At 49.2% G+C, this 16,223-nt stretch overlaps 1 protein-coding gene across 1 annotated transcript; it reads right to left on the bottom strand.

Moving 5' to 3' along the window:
* Positions 1–1,208: 1,208 nt before the first annotated feature.
* On the bottom strand, positions 1,209–9,213 carry SH2D7 (SH2 domain containing 7). Its single transcript, XM_006888366.1, has 6 exons — positions 9,038–9,213; positions 7,445–7,534; positions 4,315–4,480; positions 3,822–4,037; positions 1,813–2,475; positions 1,209–1,259 (listed from the first exon to the last, which is right to left on the bottom strand). Exons 1-6 carry the CDS (start codon positions 9,211–9,213, stop codon positions 1,209–1,211), a joined length of 1,362 nt encoding a protein of 453 aa, XP_006888428.1.
* Between the last annotated feature and the right edge of the window lie 7,010 nt (positions 9,214–16,223).

Below are 16,223 nucleotides of genomic sequence, written 5' to 3'. Positions count from 1 at the left end.
TTGGGACTCTTAGAATGTCGTTTTTCAGAGAGAGATGCTACGTAACAGCATCAGAAGTGACAGGCAGGTGAGGGTGGCTTCCTCCACTGTGACCAGCCTGCTCTACCCAGGAGCCTGGTGAGGGTGCCTGTGGGGTCTTATCTGGTGGTGGTCAGTCTGTTTTCCACTTCCTGGGCTTCAGGGCATTGAGCGCAGCAGCACTTTATGGAGGAGGAAACAAATAGGTCTCAGGGGAAGTGAAAACAGAATGGATGAATAGGACAACGGACTAAGGAGAAGGCAGCCTGGCTGGTGGCCCAGCTCAGGGCTGGCCGTTTGGGCTCTTTGGAGGGCAGGGTCACCAGATTGGGACTGGGTCCCATAGGAGGGGTCTGGAAACCACCCGGAAGTACCAGAATTGACCTGGAGCCAGAGGGTAGGCAAGAGTGAGCTGATCAGATAGAGGTGGTCACAAGTGACCTCTGACTGCTCCAGAAACCAGAGCCCATGCTCCACCCCAATGTGTGACCCTAAGTATGTTCCTGCCCCTCTCTGGCTCAGGTTCCCCATCTGCAGCACAAGGGGGTCAGATCAGATGCTCCATGGGGTCCACTAGCTTGTGCAGCGAGGCTGGGACAAAAATAGGGGGTAGGCAGGAGCCCAGGACGGTAGTCCCAGAGTCAGGCAACCTCCAGGGTCAGGACGGTCACCTCTGGGATGGCCTTTGCCACCACTTCCTCTGGCTTCTGGTCTCCATGGGCAGCAGCAGCAAGGACCATGACTCCTGTGCCTCCTTTCTGCTGGTGGGCACCCGAGGAAGGGGACTGGCACTGGTCTCAAGAGCTACAGCAGGAAGTGGCGCGTCCAGCCGGGGAGACGTCGATCCTAGCACAGGGCTGGTCTCGTGCTCAGCAAATGTTCAGTGAGCACACGGATGCATGAGGAGGGGGCAGACCTGTCTAGGAAATGAGGGTAATGACCCTTGGCTTGGCCAGTCCCCACTCATCTCATGCCTGGGTTGCCTCCTGTGGGTGGGTGGTGGCTTCTGGGGGAGTGGGGTATGGCCCTCTTCAGACAGCCGCCTGGGCTGTGCCTCAGCCTGGCTCCTGCACAGGCTAGTTGAATCTGAGGAGCTGAGAGACGCCTTCAGGTGAGTCGGGAACGTGTCCACAGCTGCTGGCACAGTCCAAGCGCCAGGAGACCCGCTCGTGCCGGAAGGTAGACCCTCCTCAGTTTTTATGCTTCTTGTCCACAAAGAAGAGCCTCCGGAGCTTGTCAGGCTGAAGGGGGAAGACGATGCTGGGCCTGGGTCCCTGGGCGCGGGAGAGACCCAGCCTCAGAGGGTCCATTAGCACAGACTAGGGTTGGGGAGGAGGTCAGGAAATGAGAAACGAGGGATGGATGGCTACTTCCACCGCCTCCACACTCCCTAAAATGCTGCCATCAACCCGCCTTTTGACTATGGAGGCAAAGGGAAAGGAAGGGCCTCAAAGAGGGTACAAAATGAAGATCAAACCCCAGGCTCCACCCCTCAGAGCTTCCTCCCAACCAAAGGCCTTAGGATATACTAGAGTCCGTCCGAGAGTGGAGGGGGACGATATAAATGGTGCCACCAGAGACAGGAGCAGGCACAAGACTTTGCAGCCACGGATAGGCAGATGTGGAAGCACCACACCTATCCCTAGCGGCCACCTCTCACCACTGCCAGGCACTGGGTGCAGTTCTGGGCAGCGACAGAGGCCTGGTCTACCATGCCTGGCTACCACAGGTCCCTGTCTACCACTGGATGCTCCCTAAGGGCTGGCAACCCCCTCACCCATCCACAGGGCCCACCTTCTGTGGCCGTCCAGGCTCCTTGCTTTTGGCTGCAGGGATTTGCTCATAGGTGTTCCCAGGCTCTGGGATCCTCTCGTAGACAAAGTCCACAGGCCTTGACAGCTTGCTGTAGGTGGGATTCACTGAAGGATGTGGAGGTCTGGTGGGGCCGTCCCAGAAGGCTGGGATCTGCTCGTAGGTGTCACCTGCAGCTGGCATGCTCCTAGCCTGCTGCAGTACACCCGCTGCCCCAATGATCTCGTAGCTGTCTGCGGAGCTGTCCTGGGAGCAGGACTGAGCCCTTTGGTTCAGCGTTGGAGACCCTTGCCTCCAGGTGGCAGCTGGGGACCCCAGAGCCTCAGAAGGAGGGGGGAGGAGGAGCCCCTGGGAGGTAGGAGACACTGCTGGGCTTGGGTCTGGGCTCACTCTAGCAATGGCAAGCCCTGGACCCTCGGGCCTGTTCTGCCCGTCATCTGATGGTCTCCTTGGGGCCTCTTTGGCAGAGCAGGCCTGGCTGCCAGCGAGGACCAGCCCCTGCCTGCTGGACGCCTCCTTGCCCAGGCCTGGATGGGCCTGGTTCCTCTTCTTCAGGTCTGCATAGATGATGTCACTGGGGCCTCCAAAAGACTCTTCCAGGAGGGAGGCACTCCTCTCGGGGAGCGGGGGCACCCTGATGGACGTCTGGGGGCAGAGGAACAGAGTTTTTCTTATAGAGCACACATTGCTGCCTAAAATGCCCTCAGGTAATCAGAAGCCCTCTCAGGTAAGCTAAGGCTTCCTGTCTCAGCCTCATTTTACCTTACTGTTCTGTGCTGGCACTCTGAGCTCTCAGGAGCTGGGCTCTGACACTGACCTTTATCTTAGCATTCAGGGCCTCAAGTTACCAGCTCCACATCCCACTCAAGCTCATCCTGTTCTTCCTGGAAGTCCCCAAGAATCTCCAGAATCCACCCACTCCGATCCCTCCAAGCCCACCCTTCAGGCATGCATTTAACAAGTACTGAGAACCAACTGTATCCTAGACACTGTTTTGGGTGGTGAGGACTCGGGGGTGAACAAGAACCACTTGAGGAGTCTGCATTTTAATCTGGGAGCTGGGCAATATCTTGCTCTGCTAGATAATGTAATGGTTTGTGGAGGCCTGGTGGGTATGGGGTGCTGTCAACTTAAAGGCAGGCAGTTCAAATCCACCAGCTTCTATGTGAGAGAAATGATAAGTTTCCTCCTGGGCAATTTACAATCTGAATCTCCACAGTGAGTCAGTTCTGACATGATGGCAATAAGTTAACATATATGATAATTGTGTCAAAGGGCAACCTACGATGGCAGCCCTGTAAAGAACAGCAAGGCAGGGTGAGGGCGTACTTAAGCAGAGTGGACAGAAGTTTGAGCATAAGCAGGCAGACATCTAGTGAGAAGAGCATCCCAGGCAGAGGATACAACATGTGCGAAGGCCCTGAGGTGGAAACAAGTTTGGTGTACTCAGGAATAAACAGCAGTGAAGCTAAACAAGATTGAGAAAGGATGAAGTGATAGTATATGCAACAAGGGTCTTGTGGGCCCTGGTGAAGACTTCAGATTTCATCCTAAAAGTGAGGAGAAGCCCTTGGCATGCTGTGATCTGACACATGTTCAGAACAATCCCAGTCCCTCCTGTGAGGGGCTGAGTCCTGGGTGCCCTGCTCTAGTGAACAAAGGACTGTCAGTCATGACACACACATCCTTCCACTCAAGCCTCACAGTGGTTTGGAGGATGGAAGACTGAAGCTCAGAGAGATGAAGGGGCTTGCTCAAAATCACACGGCCAAAAATGGATCAAGACAAGGATTGAACCAAATCCAGCTGGCCAGGGGCAGGCAGTGATCATGGGTGAGCACTGGGGCTTGCCGAGCTGGGACTGTACATCCCTGGGCCTGGCACTGACCAGCCACAGCCTGAAGGCACTGGCCAGCGAGGTCTCTCAGGCCTGACTGTACCTCCTATCCTGGGCAGGCAGCTCTGACCCTGGGGCCCACCCCACTCCTCACCTCCGAACTTTCCTCCTTGGAGAGGTGCCTGGGGCTTGAATTCAGACTCTTCCTTGTGTGGAGGAATGAGACCTGGGGTTTTGGAGGCAGGCTGGGGGGACCAGCAGGCTTGTCTGGGCCAACCGTGAAGGCTGCCATGGCAGGTTGACTTCCCAGTGCCAGGTTGGTCTGGGGGAGGCCCAGAGTGACGGCATCATACAGATTGTTGTCCTCCAGCTAAAGTTGGGGGCACAGCATGTATGTGGTCACAAACCCCAGGGTGCCCCCCCAGTTACCTGCCAAAGACTTCTCGAGAGGGGCTGAGACATTCTCACTAGGCCTCCGACCTCAGGTGAGATGCTGCCTCAGTCTCCCCTTTTTACAGCTCTGCCCTGAATACCCCTGGTGGGCAGTAAATAGGGAAAGTAAGAAAGTACCTGTGCCCAAGTGAATGGACACCCTGGGCTCAGCACCCTGAACAGCCACCCTCACCCTGGAAGAATGTGGTACCTACCCGGGGACAGGCAGTGGTCAGGGTCTCCCCAAAGGGCTCGAATTGCACCTCCTGGTAATGGTGCACAAGTTCGGCTAGGGTGTTGTGACTCTGGGTGTCCCCCGAGACGAGGTAGCGCCGGTTTGGGAGCTGGTTGATGACAAAGTGCCGGCAGCGGTCACTGCCCCTGTAACACAAGGATGTGTGGCCTGGGGCTGCTGGCCACAGGAGGCTTGGCCTAAGCTCCCAGTCCTGGATGCCAGGGAGGGGCTAACCAGGGATAGGACTGTCCCACATGGCGTCTCGGTGGGTGTTTCTGAAAAGTGGGACTGATCACTGGTAAATAACCACAGTCACTCGGGACACTTGTTGAAAGCTCAGGGAGCTCGGGAGTGGTTTTCAAAGCCTGGGGGCCTCGGGTCCAGCTCTGCTGGGGTCTAGGGTGAGGCAGTCCCACTGGAGGTGCCAAACTGTAGGAGGCACCAAAAGAGAAACCAGGATAAAAGTGGTCAAACAGCCTCAGGTGCCAGTAGAGGGTCAGCTATAACTCGATTCCAACTCTAAGGTAATGTGCTTTGTGTAGACTCATAATTGAGATTTATACACTATTTTAGATTTTTTTTAAAAAAGAGTGGTCAAACATGTCATCAAGATGCATTGATAATTGCTGGTGATTCTTGTTACTTGGCCACCAGAGCTCCCCAATGATCTGAATGCAAAAGCTAGAAACAAAGAAAGACCCATAGTTGGAAAATAGGCCTTTGGCAATAAAAGGACACTGGATATTTCATGATAGACTTTTACAAGACTAACAGTTTATTCATTGAGAATACTTTCTCTCAACGGCATAAATAGGGATCATACAGACCTCAGCACACAGCGCACAGGAGTCAAATCAACTGTACTGCCACATGGCAGAGAAACTCAGTAGTATTGGAGCAAGGTCGGGGCTAACTGCAGAAATGATCATCAGTTTGCTCATGTTCAAGTTCAAGTTAAAACTGAAGAAAATGAAAACAAGTCCACAAGAGCCAAAGTACAACCTAGAGTGTATCCCATCTGGATTTCAAAGACCATCTCAAGAATAGATTTGAAAGAGAGTTCTGGTGGCCTAGTGGCAAGAAACTGCACTGCAATCCTGAAGGCCCACAGTTTGAATTCACCAGATGCTTCGCTGGAGAAGGATGGGCAATCTCCTCCTGTGCCAGTCAGATCCAACACAACAAGGAAAAAAAGAAGAATAAATTTGAGCTTTTTACAAAGATGCCACCAAAAGCTAAGAAGAAAGCCGCTGCCCCTCCCAAAACTGAAAAAAAAGGCCTTAAAGGCCAAGAAGATGGGCCTGAAGGGCGTCCACAGCCACCAAAAAAAGAAGATCCACACGTCACCTACCTTCCAGCGGCCTAAGACTCCAAAGGCAGCCCAAATACCCCCAGAAGAGCACCCCCAGGAGAAACAAGCTTGACCACTATGCCATCATCAAATTTCCCCTGACCACTGAGTCAGAGATGAAAAAGATAGATAACAACACACTTGTGTTCATTGTGGATGTCAAGGCCAACAAACATCAAATCAAACAACCTGCAAAGACGCTCTATGACATTGATGTGGTCAAGGTCAACACCTTCATTAAGCCTAATGGAGAGAAGAAGGCCTATGTTTGACTTGCTCCTGACTGATGCCTTAGGAACTGACTGGATTAAAATCAAAACGTCCACTGAGCTGGGACAGCATAACCTTGATTCTTACACTGAAGCTTGGTTATGAAAACAGGAAATGTCAACAAATAAGAAAAGAAATAATAAAAAAGAGAAGAAATCGTAAAAAGGCATCTTGGAGTCCTGTTACCATATTTTACTGCTTATGCAATGAAAACCTCGTCAGTACAAGCTCTGAGAACTAAAGTTCGTGAGAGCACTCAGTCATGGGTTCCTCTCCCCTCACCTCTTGATGTGGAAAAATCTTGAGCAGATCATTTCAACAGTGGCCCTTTCCTGATGGTCAGAGACAGTGCAGCAATGGAACAATCTCATAAATGTCACACATAAGTAAAACTTTGCTGAAGACAACAGTATTTCAACAGAGAATTCCAGAAATTCAAGCTAGAGTCGCAAGAGGAATCTTGGGTGAAAGAAGAGAATACTAAAATGAATGTCCCTGCATTTTACTGACTGTGTAAAGGCATTAAACTGTGTTAATCCTAACACGTTGTGGGTAATATTGAGAAGAGTGGGAATTCCAGAACACTTAGTTGTGCTCCTGTAGAATCTGTACATAGGCCAACAGGCAGTTATTTGAACAACACAAGGAGATGCTTCATGGTTTAAAATCAGGGAGGTTGTGCATCAGGGCTGTATCTTTTCACCATACGTACTCATTCTGTATGCTCAACAAATAATCTGAGAATCTGGACTGTACGAAGAAGTATGACATCAGAAAAAATGAGGAATAAAACTCAAAAACATAAAAAAAGTCAGGCAGGCTTACTGGTCCAGTAGAAACTAGTGAAATCCCTGAGAACACAGCCCTGAGTTACCCTGGAAACTGGGATGAAACTCAGCCTTTAAGCCAAAAATGCACTGGTCTGTAAAGTGGACAATAACAACAGAGCAGCACTCACTTCTTAACCGGCCAAGGTCAGAAGAGCAGGCTTGACCCAAGCCCTGAAGGCAAGAAGAGGGAGCTAGAAGGACAACTAATGTTGTATGGCTTCTAGTTGAACTGACTCATAACTGGCTCTCCAGTGTGTTCTCCTCCATGGGGACCATGCACCCTGCTGCACCCAAGCACTGTGGTTATCTCTAACACCCTAGTTTTCCATGCCAACATTAGTCTAAACCACTCTCTTTACTGCCTTGCTATCCTTCCTTCTGCCTTGGGCTCAGAGTTCACTTCTGGGAAGCCCTCCCCAACTTCCCATTGTTCTCTCTGACCTCTCCTCCCCAAACTACACCCCTGCTAAGGGCTGAAAGTCTTATCCCCAGCATATGACCAGTGCTCAGAAAAAGCCCACTGAACATTGGATGGATGACCGTTGAGGATTAGCGACTGCCAGGCAGTGTGGGCCAGTGGGGATGCTGTGCTTATCTGCCTGACTAGGTTAGGGGTCCCTGAGTCCACCTGCCACCTTGCTGAGGGCTTCCTCTCTTACCTGTAGGACAAGATGTAGCCGGTAGCCCGGTCACTGAGGCGAATGAGGAAGGAGCCAAGAGTTTTGTCCCTGAGTAGCTGCTCTGTCTGCCTGGGAAGAGGACATTCCATTAGCAGGGTTCTGTGTCCTTATGGTACCAAGACTCTTGTGTCAGAATCTCTTCTGGCCAGACCTTTTGGTCCCAGACCTCCATCCTCAAACAGGAAACTAAGCCAGACCATCTGCTGGGCCTGGGCTGCTCAGAGCAGTCTGTGGCTTGTCTGGGTTCAGCTGAATGAGTTCAGAACTCAGCCGGGGGCTGGGTGGGAGTCCTGAGGTCACATCCTGGACCGCTCTGCAGTCTCATAGGTAAGCATTCTAGTTACTGACCCTGCCACCCTCATCCACATGGATGGCTGTGCAGCAAGAAGACTTAATCCATCTGACTGGCAATGTTCAGATTTGGAGAAATCTCTGTTTCACAGATACTGCATACAGTTGTGCAGGATGTGCCCTCTGCAAAAGTTTCTAGGGGAAGCGGGGCACTGCTGTGTTTGAAACCTGTCTCCTTCAACACCAGGGAACATAAGATGTTTCTACATGGTACCAAGTATTTGAGGTTATGTGGAAAGTTCCAGCTGTCTTCTGTTTTGACAAAGAATCATAGTGGCATGATGAGTTAGATGTTGGGCTCCTAATCCAAAGGTTGGCAGTTGGAATCCACTGACTGCTTGGTAGGGGAAAGATGACACAGCCTTTGGGTTAATAGTGTTAACTTTCAAAGGACTGTGGCTCCCTGTGAAAGACAGACAGCTTTTAAGACCCAATGGTTAGAGTTAGAGCTGACACCAGGGTAGTGAGTTTGGGTTGTTTTCATTTCTGTTTGGGCTGGGCCTACACTAGATATTCTCTGTTTTCATTTCTGTTTGGGCTGGGCCTACACTAGATATTCTCTCACTCACTTCTCACTAAACACACTAGATGCCTCTCTCAGGCAGGGCCAGCTACAAAATTTGCTGGGCTCAGTACAAAATGAAAATGCAAGAGCTCTCGTTACAAATCATTATGAATTCAAACACAGCAGCAGCAGCAGCAGCAGCGCATTAAACAAATCACCAGGCTCTGTTGTGACCAGGAGGCTTGGTGCCCACCATTCTGCTCTGATTCTCTACCAGGTGCTTGGAGATCCAACCTGGTCAGTTAGCCAAAGCTCACATCTTGTCCTTTCTTCCTAGGGTCACCGTACATGCAGGTTTGCCTCAGACAGCCCTTGTGTACAGGCTGTTGAGCACTGACCAATGGATGGATACTAAAACACTATAGTTTTCTGTTTGGATGACAAATGGTATCGCTCCCCTAGCTGTTGGTGAGAATTGAATATATCCTTCCTGTCCCCCTCTGTCCATCTGGCATCCTGGCAGCCCTAGTATGCTCACATCTGTGCTCAGAGGCGGCCAGAGACCCTCACCCATCCTGCCCATGAAAGTGGCTGCAAAGGGTCCTGATAGCCCAAGGAGAAAGCAGGGCCCAGTCTTGCTGGAAAGCCCTCAAGTGCATCTCTCAGGGATGTCTCTCAGGGAAAGCCATGCTGAACACGTGGTCGGGCAGCCTTACTTGCGTGTGATGAAGCCGTGGAACCAGGGGGGCAGGACACCATTCTGCAGAATGAGGGGGGCCTGCGTCTCCATAAACCACTTGAGGGCCAGCATCTGGAGGTCAGCCAGGGCTTGGCTGTCCCGTGGCCGCTCAGGCTCCCTCCCCGGGCTGAGCTGTCTCATGCTGTCCTCCATCCCTGCCAGCCGTGAGGTGCAAGCCAAGCCCTAGAGCCACACCCTCTATATCTGCACGCTCACCTCATTTGCATGCACCTTGCCCTCCCCACGCACCTGCAGCAAACAGGGACCCTATTGTCACCTCTGGTGGGTGGTTGTTTCTCTCCTCCGACGTTTTGGGGCAGGGCATTGGAAAAACAGGGCGGGGTATAGGAACAATCTGAGATGGAGAAAAGACACCCGGATTTGTAGTCCAGGACGTGAGTTTTGCTCTTTTTTTTTATTTTATTATTATTTTTGTGTGTCTGTGTACCGTCAAATCAGATCTGACTGGTACAGGAGGAGATTGTCCCTCCTTTCCCGGAAGAGCATCTGGTGGATTCGAACCATGGGCCTCTGGGATTGCAGTGCAGCTTCTTGCCACTAGGCCACCAGAGCTCCCCTAAGTTTTGCTCTTTCCTCTCAAACCTGTGGTCTTTGTCACAGCTAAAGTGCAAACTCTGGTTAAAGGCCACAGCACTGCCACGCTTAACAAAGCAGTAGATTTCAATCCTGTGTATACTCCCCCTGTGAAGGCAGGCTTCTTGTATTTTGGCAAAAGTCAGAAATCCCAAGGGGAGCTCTGGTGGCCTAGTGGCAAGGAGCTACAACTACAATCCCAGAGGTGCACGGTTCAAATCCACCAGATGAGAAGCTCTGCCGGGGGAAGGAGGGACAGTCTCCTCCTGTACCAGTCAGATCTGATTTGACAGTACACTCACACAAAAATAATAATTAAAAAAGTCAGAAATCCTGTGCTGAGCTCCCCTTCAAGACTGAGTGCCCACTATGCCAGGCACACGTGGGCCCTGAGAATAAAACTGTGAGCCAAATATTTTTGCCCTCATGGTGCATACATAGACATGTATAAACAAATACAGAGACCACAGCTTTAAAAGAGGCAGTGGTGGCTCAATGGTAGAATTCTGCTTTTCTTGTGGAGACATGGGCTCGATTCCTAGCGAATACATGTCATGAGCAGCTGTCATCCTTCTGTCAGTGGATGCTTGTGTTGCTATGATCTTAAGCAGGCTTCAGAGCAGCTTTCAGACCAAGAGAGATTAGGAAGAAAGGCCCAGCGATTTATTTTCTGTAAGTCAGCTGAAGAAAACCCAATTGATCACAAAGGTCCCATCCCATTGTATATGGGGTCACTATGAATTGGGAGCTGAATTGGCAAAAACAACAACAGAATTTCAAGTGTCAGAAGCAACCCAAGAGAACAGCAGAGGAATAAGGTAGAGAATGGTGGGATGAATCATTTAGGTAGGGGGTCAGGTGACTCTAAACTGGAGAATGAATGAGGGAGGCAAGCAGGTATCTAAGGAAGAGATGCCGTTCACCATGGGAGGGAATCACAAGGGTGAGACTTTGTTTGTTGTTGTTATGTGTTGTCGAGTGGCTTGCAATTAATAGTGACCCTATAAAAGAGCCCTAAACCCTGCTCTATCCTGTGCCAACCTCACTGTCACCGACACACTCCCACCACCCCAATCACAGAATTGATCCACCTCATTGAGGGTGTTCCTCTCCTGAGCCGTCCCTCCACTCTCCCAAACATGATGTCCCTCTCCAAGGACCAGTCCCTCCTTGCAACATGTCCAAAGTATGTCAGATGAAGCTTCAGAATCCTTGACTCCAAGGAGCATTCTGGCTTCACCCTCTCCAGGACAAACCTGTTTGTTCTCCTAGCAGTCCATGGTATATTCAACACTCTTCTCCAGCACCACAGCTCAAAGGCATCAATTCTCTTTCTATCATCCCTAGTCACCATCCAACTCTCCGATGCATTGCACGCAATTGCAAAGACTGTAGCCTGGATCAGGTGCACCTTAGTCTCCAGCCTGATGTCGCTGCTTTGCTAGAGATTCCCAATAACAACCTAGAAACCCCTGTGGCCAGAGCAGAGGAGGACTGTTGGAGTAGACAGAGAACTGAGATAAGACTTTAGCTCAGTTAGGGCAAATGGACCTTGTGTATCTGCAAAAATCCCTGAATCTCTCGTATCTTTCTTAGGTTCACAATAGAAATCTAGGCTCAACTAACAGTGAAGCTGCCCCAAGAAACTGGGTTAGAATCCTAGCTTTGTTTCTTCTTGTTATTGGGTGTTATCAAGCTGACTACAACTCAGAGCAACTCCAGGAACCTTGCCTTATCCTGCATCATCCTTGTGACCTCTAAAATGGGTGAGCCCATTGTTACGGTCACTTCACCAGTCCTTCTTTTTTAGGTTCTTCTTCTGTTTCACTGATGCTCTTCCCCCTCCCCCTGCCCCCAGCATGATGTCTTTTTTCCAAGGACTGGTCCCTCCGGACAACATACTCAAAAGTATGTGAGAGAAATTTCACATCTTTGCCTCTAGGGCACCTCCATCTTCACTTTTTCCAACACAGTCTTGTTATTTTGTTAGTTCATGGAATAGTCAGTATTCTCTCACACCATGATTCAAAGGCATCAGTTTTTCTGCTGCTATCCATATTCACTGTCCAATTTCCAGATATATAGTCTGTAACAAAATACCATGGCTTGGATCAGGCATACCTTAATCTTTAAACTGACATCATCACTCTTTAGTGTTTTGGGAAAGTCCTTGAAAAGTAAATTTTCTCAATGCAGCACATCTTCTGACTTCTTGACTGCGTGTACCAGAGATGTTACTTCTTAGCTTAATCTAATTTTATTGTGGTGAAAATAAACATAACAGAACATAAGAAATCTCAACGATTTCTCCATGTACATTTCCATGACATTCTTCAGAATCTACTTTTCATCACATATTGGCCTGGGGCTTCAGAGAAGCTGCTAAGTTTTTGTACAGTTGCCTCCATTTTTCCATCTCTAAAATAAAAATAATAAGAGGCTTCCGGACAATGACTAAGGATGATAGAAGAAGAATCATTTCCTATGAATTGTGGTGCTTGAGAAGAGTATTGAATATACCAGGGATTGCTAAGAGAACAAACACCTCTCCTGGAGAGGGTGAAACTAAGCTGGTCCTTGGAGAGGCAAGGATTCTGAAGCTCCATCTGATATACTTGATCATGTTGCAAGGAGGGACCAGTCCTTGGAGAAAGATGTTGGGAGGGTGGAGGGACAGTGCAGGAGAGGAAGAGGCTAGATGAGATGGAGTGACACAGTAACTGGGGTAATGAGAGTAGATGTGTCGGAGACCATGAGATTGACTCAATATTAAACAGGGTTCAGAGGTATTGTACATAGGGTCCCTATGAGTCACAAAAGACTTGATGGCACATAACAACAACAACAACTGAACTCTAGAGTGATTTTGAGCATTAAAGATGGTATAAAGGTTGAGCATGAGGAAGTTCGCTAACAGGTAGCAGTGATCAATAGTAATTTAAGCCGGTGTGGTGACTGCATGGGATGACTCCAAGAGGGCAGGGGGACCGTGAGTATGACAAGGTTCTTTTGGTCTAGGCAGTAAGTTAGGTGAGTGTGTTCACTATGTGAAATTCCCTGAGCTCTGCATTTATTCACTCTCCTATGTACCTCTTCAATGTCAATAATTAACAGTGCACCAAAAAAAAACAAACAAAACAGGGAGCTCTGGTGGCCTAGTGGCAAGAAGCTGCACTACAATCCCAAAGGTGCGTGGTTTGAATCCAACAGATGCTTTGCTGGAGAAGGAGGGGCAATCTCCTCCTGAACCAGTCAGATCTGATTTGACAGTACAAACATAAAAATTAATAATAAAAAATAACAAATGCCACAAAACAATTAGTATTAGCCATTACTTTGATGATGGTGTGAAAAACTAAAAAACAGTACATTTCCGCCTGTTGATAACTATCATCATTGTTATCATTATAATGACTTCATCCTGAGTCATCTCAAATCAAGATAAAAATATCTCTTTGGGGTGGTTTAGAGGAAACTCCTGGCCACAGACAGTTTAGTTCCTGCCTCTGAGCCTGGTTTTCCCCTGTCTATGTAACACGGGTAACAATGCCTACCCGACGTGGGAGAACAGAAGTACTACGGGTAACACCCTGAGTACAGGACAGGAATGTCACTTCATGAACAACTCATTTTATCCTCATCTGTGGGAGAGTCAACTCCACATCACAGCTAGAAGCCAGGGATGAGAGTGGGTCAGTCCTGAAATTCTAGGCCCAGGCTTGCAAGGCCTTTAATTCTCCACATCTGGAGCCTATTTTTATTTTCCCTGTCAACGGAAACGTAGCATTTCTTTGTGAATGCAGGGGACAAACACCGCCAGTGTTCGCAGTCCACGTGACTCGGTTGCCAGCAGAAATCGTAGGTATGCTGTCTGCAGATATCACCTTTGCTCATGACTAGCTCCAAATTACAGTCATTTAACAGGCTACTGAAGGAAACAGTGCTGGTAGCCTAGCAGTTCAAGACATCAACTTACAACCAAAAGATCATCAGCTTGAACCCACTGATCTCTGGGAAGATGTGGCCATCTGCTTCTGTAAAGATTCAGCCCTGGAAACTCTGAACTCTGCTCTGTGTACGAGGTCATTGTGAGCGGAAATGGATGTGAGGGCAGCAGGTTCTATCAAAGAATCTCATCTATCCTGTTACTACATCAGAAATGTGTTAGTAAACATATTTCCATATGATTGGCTTCCATTGTAGTTCTACATATCTAATGCTTTTTAAAACACTATTTTGAAAGTCTGTGGACTTCAGCAGAGGAAGAAGGTCCAAGATGCAAGCAAAGCTCAGTGTCCTAGGGTCTGACATAGAGTCGGTTTGCGGTCAAACGAAGTCCTGGAAGTATTCAAATACAAAGAAATGCATCTCTACAATTTTCCATGAGGCACTTTCTCTCTCCACCTCCTTTTTAGCTCAGATACTTTTATGAACCAAACCTGTCCATTTGCATAAGAAGACAAAGGCTTTGTGTCCAACAAGGGGACAGATTCCTGGCCAGCTGCAGTTTAGGAGTGAAGATTCCAGAGATAGGCAAATAAGGGGGAATCTATATTTATACTGAGAGGAAATGAAGGGCTGAGGAGGGGTGAGGACTGGATTTGGGGGGTACTTAGGTGGGCTCCAGGAAGGAGGAATAAATAAGAAAAGCATGACCTGACCGCTCCACATTCGTCATCTGTGCATATGTACCTGGAGGTAGGATTCTCACCTCTCATGTGGGAGACTGGGCTCCATTCCTGACAAACACACCTCATGCTCAGTCATCATCCACCTGTCAGGGAGGTTTGCACACACTGCTATGATGCTCAAAAGGTTTTGGCAAAGCTCCCAGACTGAGACAGTCTAGAAAGACAGACCTAGTGATCTACTTCTGCAAGTCAGCTAATGAAAGTTCTAATCTTTCCCAGGAGGCATAGAGAGAGAGAGAGAGAGAGAGAGAGTGTGTGTGTGTGTGTGTGTGTGTGTGTGTGTGTGTGTGCTGGTCACTGACAACTGGGTTCTGGGCCCCAGGCCAGAAGGAGGGCACTGGAATAGCCCTACTCTCCTTCGTTACTCTGAGATGCCCAGAAGTATTGATGGAGGGGTTGACTTTCAGACCCAACCCCCTCGTTTGCTGGGTTTGTGACTTTGAACAAGGTCCTTTATTTGTCTGTTAGTTTCTTCATCTATAACAATTGCTGTTATTAGGTGCTGTCAAGTTGAGTATGATTCATAGCCATCCCATGGACAACAGACCTGAACCCTGTCCTATCCTGTGCCATCCTCATCAATTCTGCCACACTGGAACCCATTGCTGCAGTCACTGTGTCAATCCATCTCACTGAGGGTCTTCCTCTCTTTCCCTAACCCTCCACGTTTCCAAGCATGATGTCCCCCTCCAAAGAATAACTTCTAGCAAAAGCCCAAAGCATGAGAGATGAAACATCATTCTCTTTGCCTCCAAGGACCATCTCAAGATACTCTTTCCAAGACAGGCCTGTTTGGGGTTTTTTTGCCAGCCATGGGATGTTCAGTGCTCTTCTCCAACAGCACAGCTCAAAGGCATCAATTCTTCTGTCATCCTTACTCATTTTCTGGCTCTCAGATGTGTAGCCAGTGACTGAAAAGACCATGGCCTGAATCAGACGCACTCTAGTCTTCAGACACCACTGATCAGTACATTGGAGAGGAGGGAAAGAACGTGCCTAGCAGGGTTTGGAGAGTCAGTGGGCTAACCTGGACAGTACAGTGGCTGGGAGGCACTGTGTTAGCTGGTTATCATTCCTCAGGCCACTTGTCCTGCTCCAAGTCATCTGAGGCTGAGAAGCTTCCAGAATTCTAAGTCCCTGGGAGAAAGACAAGGTGGTCACTTCCCAGGCTGAGTCACAGCCTCAGATGCCCCATGGAGGATCTCCATGAGTCAGAATCAGCTCCATGGCTCTGGCCTTTCTTCAAATGTCCTTGTCTGATTATCCTTCCCCACGGGCCTGGCTCTTTCTGAAAGACGAAAGGCTGGTAGTAAATTATCAATACACTGATCTCTCCTGAGGGTGTGCAGGGTGGGGAGAAAGATGTGGCAGTCTGCTTCCGTCAAGATTGCAGCCTTGGGATCTCTGTACGGCAGTTCTGCTCTATCCTGCAGGCCACTCTGAGATAGACTCACCTGCAGGGGGTGTAGATGGAGGGTGTGCAGTGGTTCTTTGGTGGTGCAATAGCTGCAGATTGCAGCCCACCCACAGGCACCTCAGAAGAAAGGTCTGGTGATCTACTTGAAAAATTAGCCACTGAAAACCCTGTGGCACAGAGTCCTGTGCAGTTCGCGAGGCCAGCTTGGGTTAGAACCACTGGACAGCCACTGGCATTTCTTTTTTTTTTCCTTTCTTTTTTTTTTTTTGGCATTTCTTACTGGCAGGTCACAAGTCTGGCTGGCATTTTCAGGAAGCAGGATTGAGGTTTACCAGAGAGATGCTCAGAGATATTATCTATCTCACCATGTTGACTGAGGCCCACTTAGTGGAGCCAAGGCCCCGGCACTTCCTCTCTCACCCCTCCTTTCTTGAGCACCTACAGTGGGAGGGATCCACATA

This window comes from Elephantulus edwardii, unplaced genomic scaffold, assembly GCF_000299155.1.
Source record: "Elephantulus edwardii isolate Elephantulus edwardi_28Jun2011 unplaced genomic scaffold, EleEdw1.0 scaffold00066, whole genome shotgun sequence".
Lineage (NCBI taxonomy): Eukaryota > Metazoa > Chordata > Mammalia > Macroscelidea > Macroscelididae > Elephantulus > Elephantulus edwardii.
The sequence above is the reverse complement of the archived record's forward strand: the minus strand, read 5'-3'. Positions and strand labels throughout refer to the sequence as shown.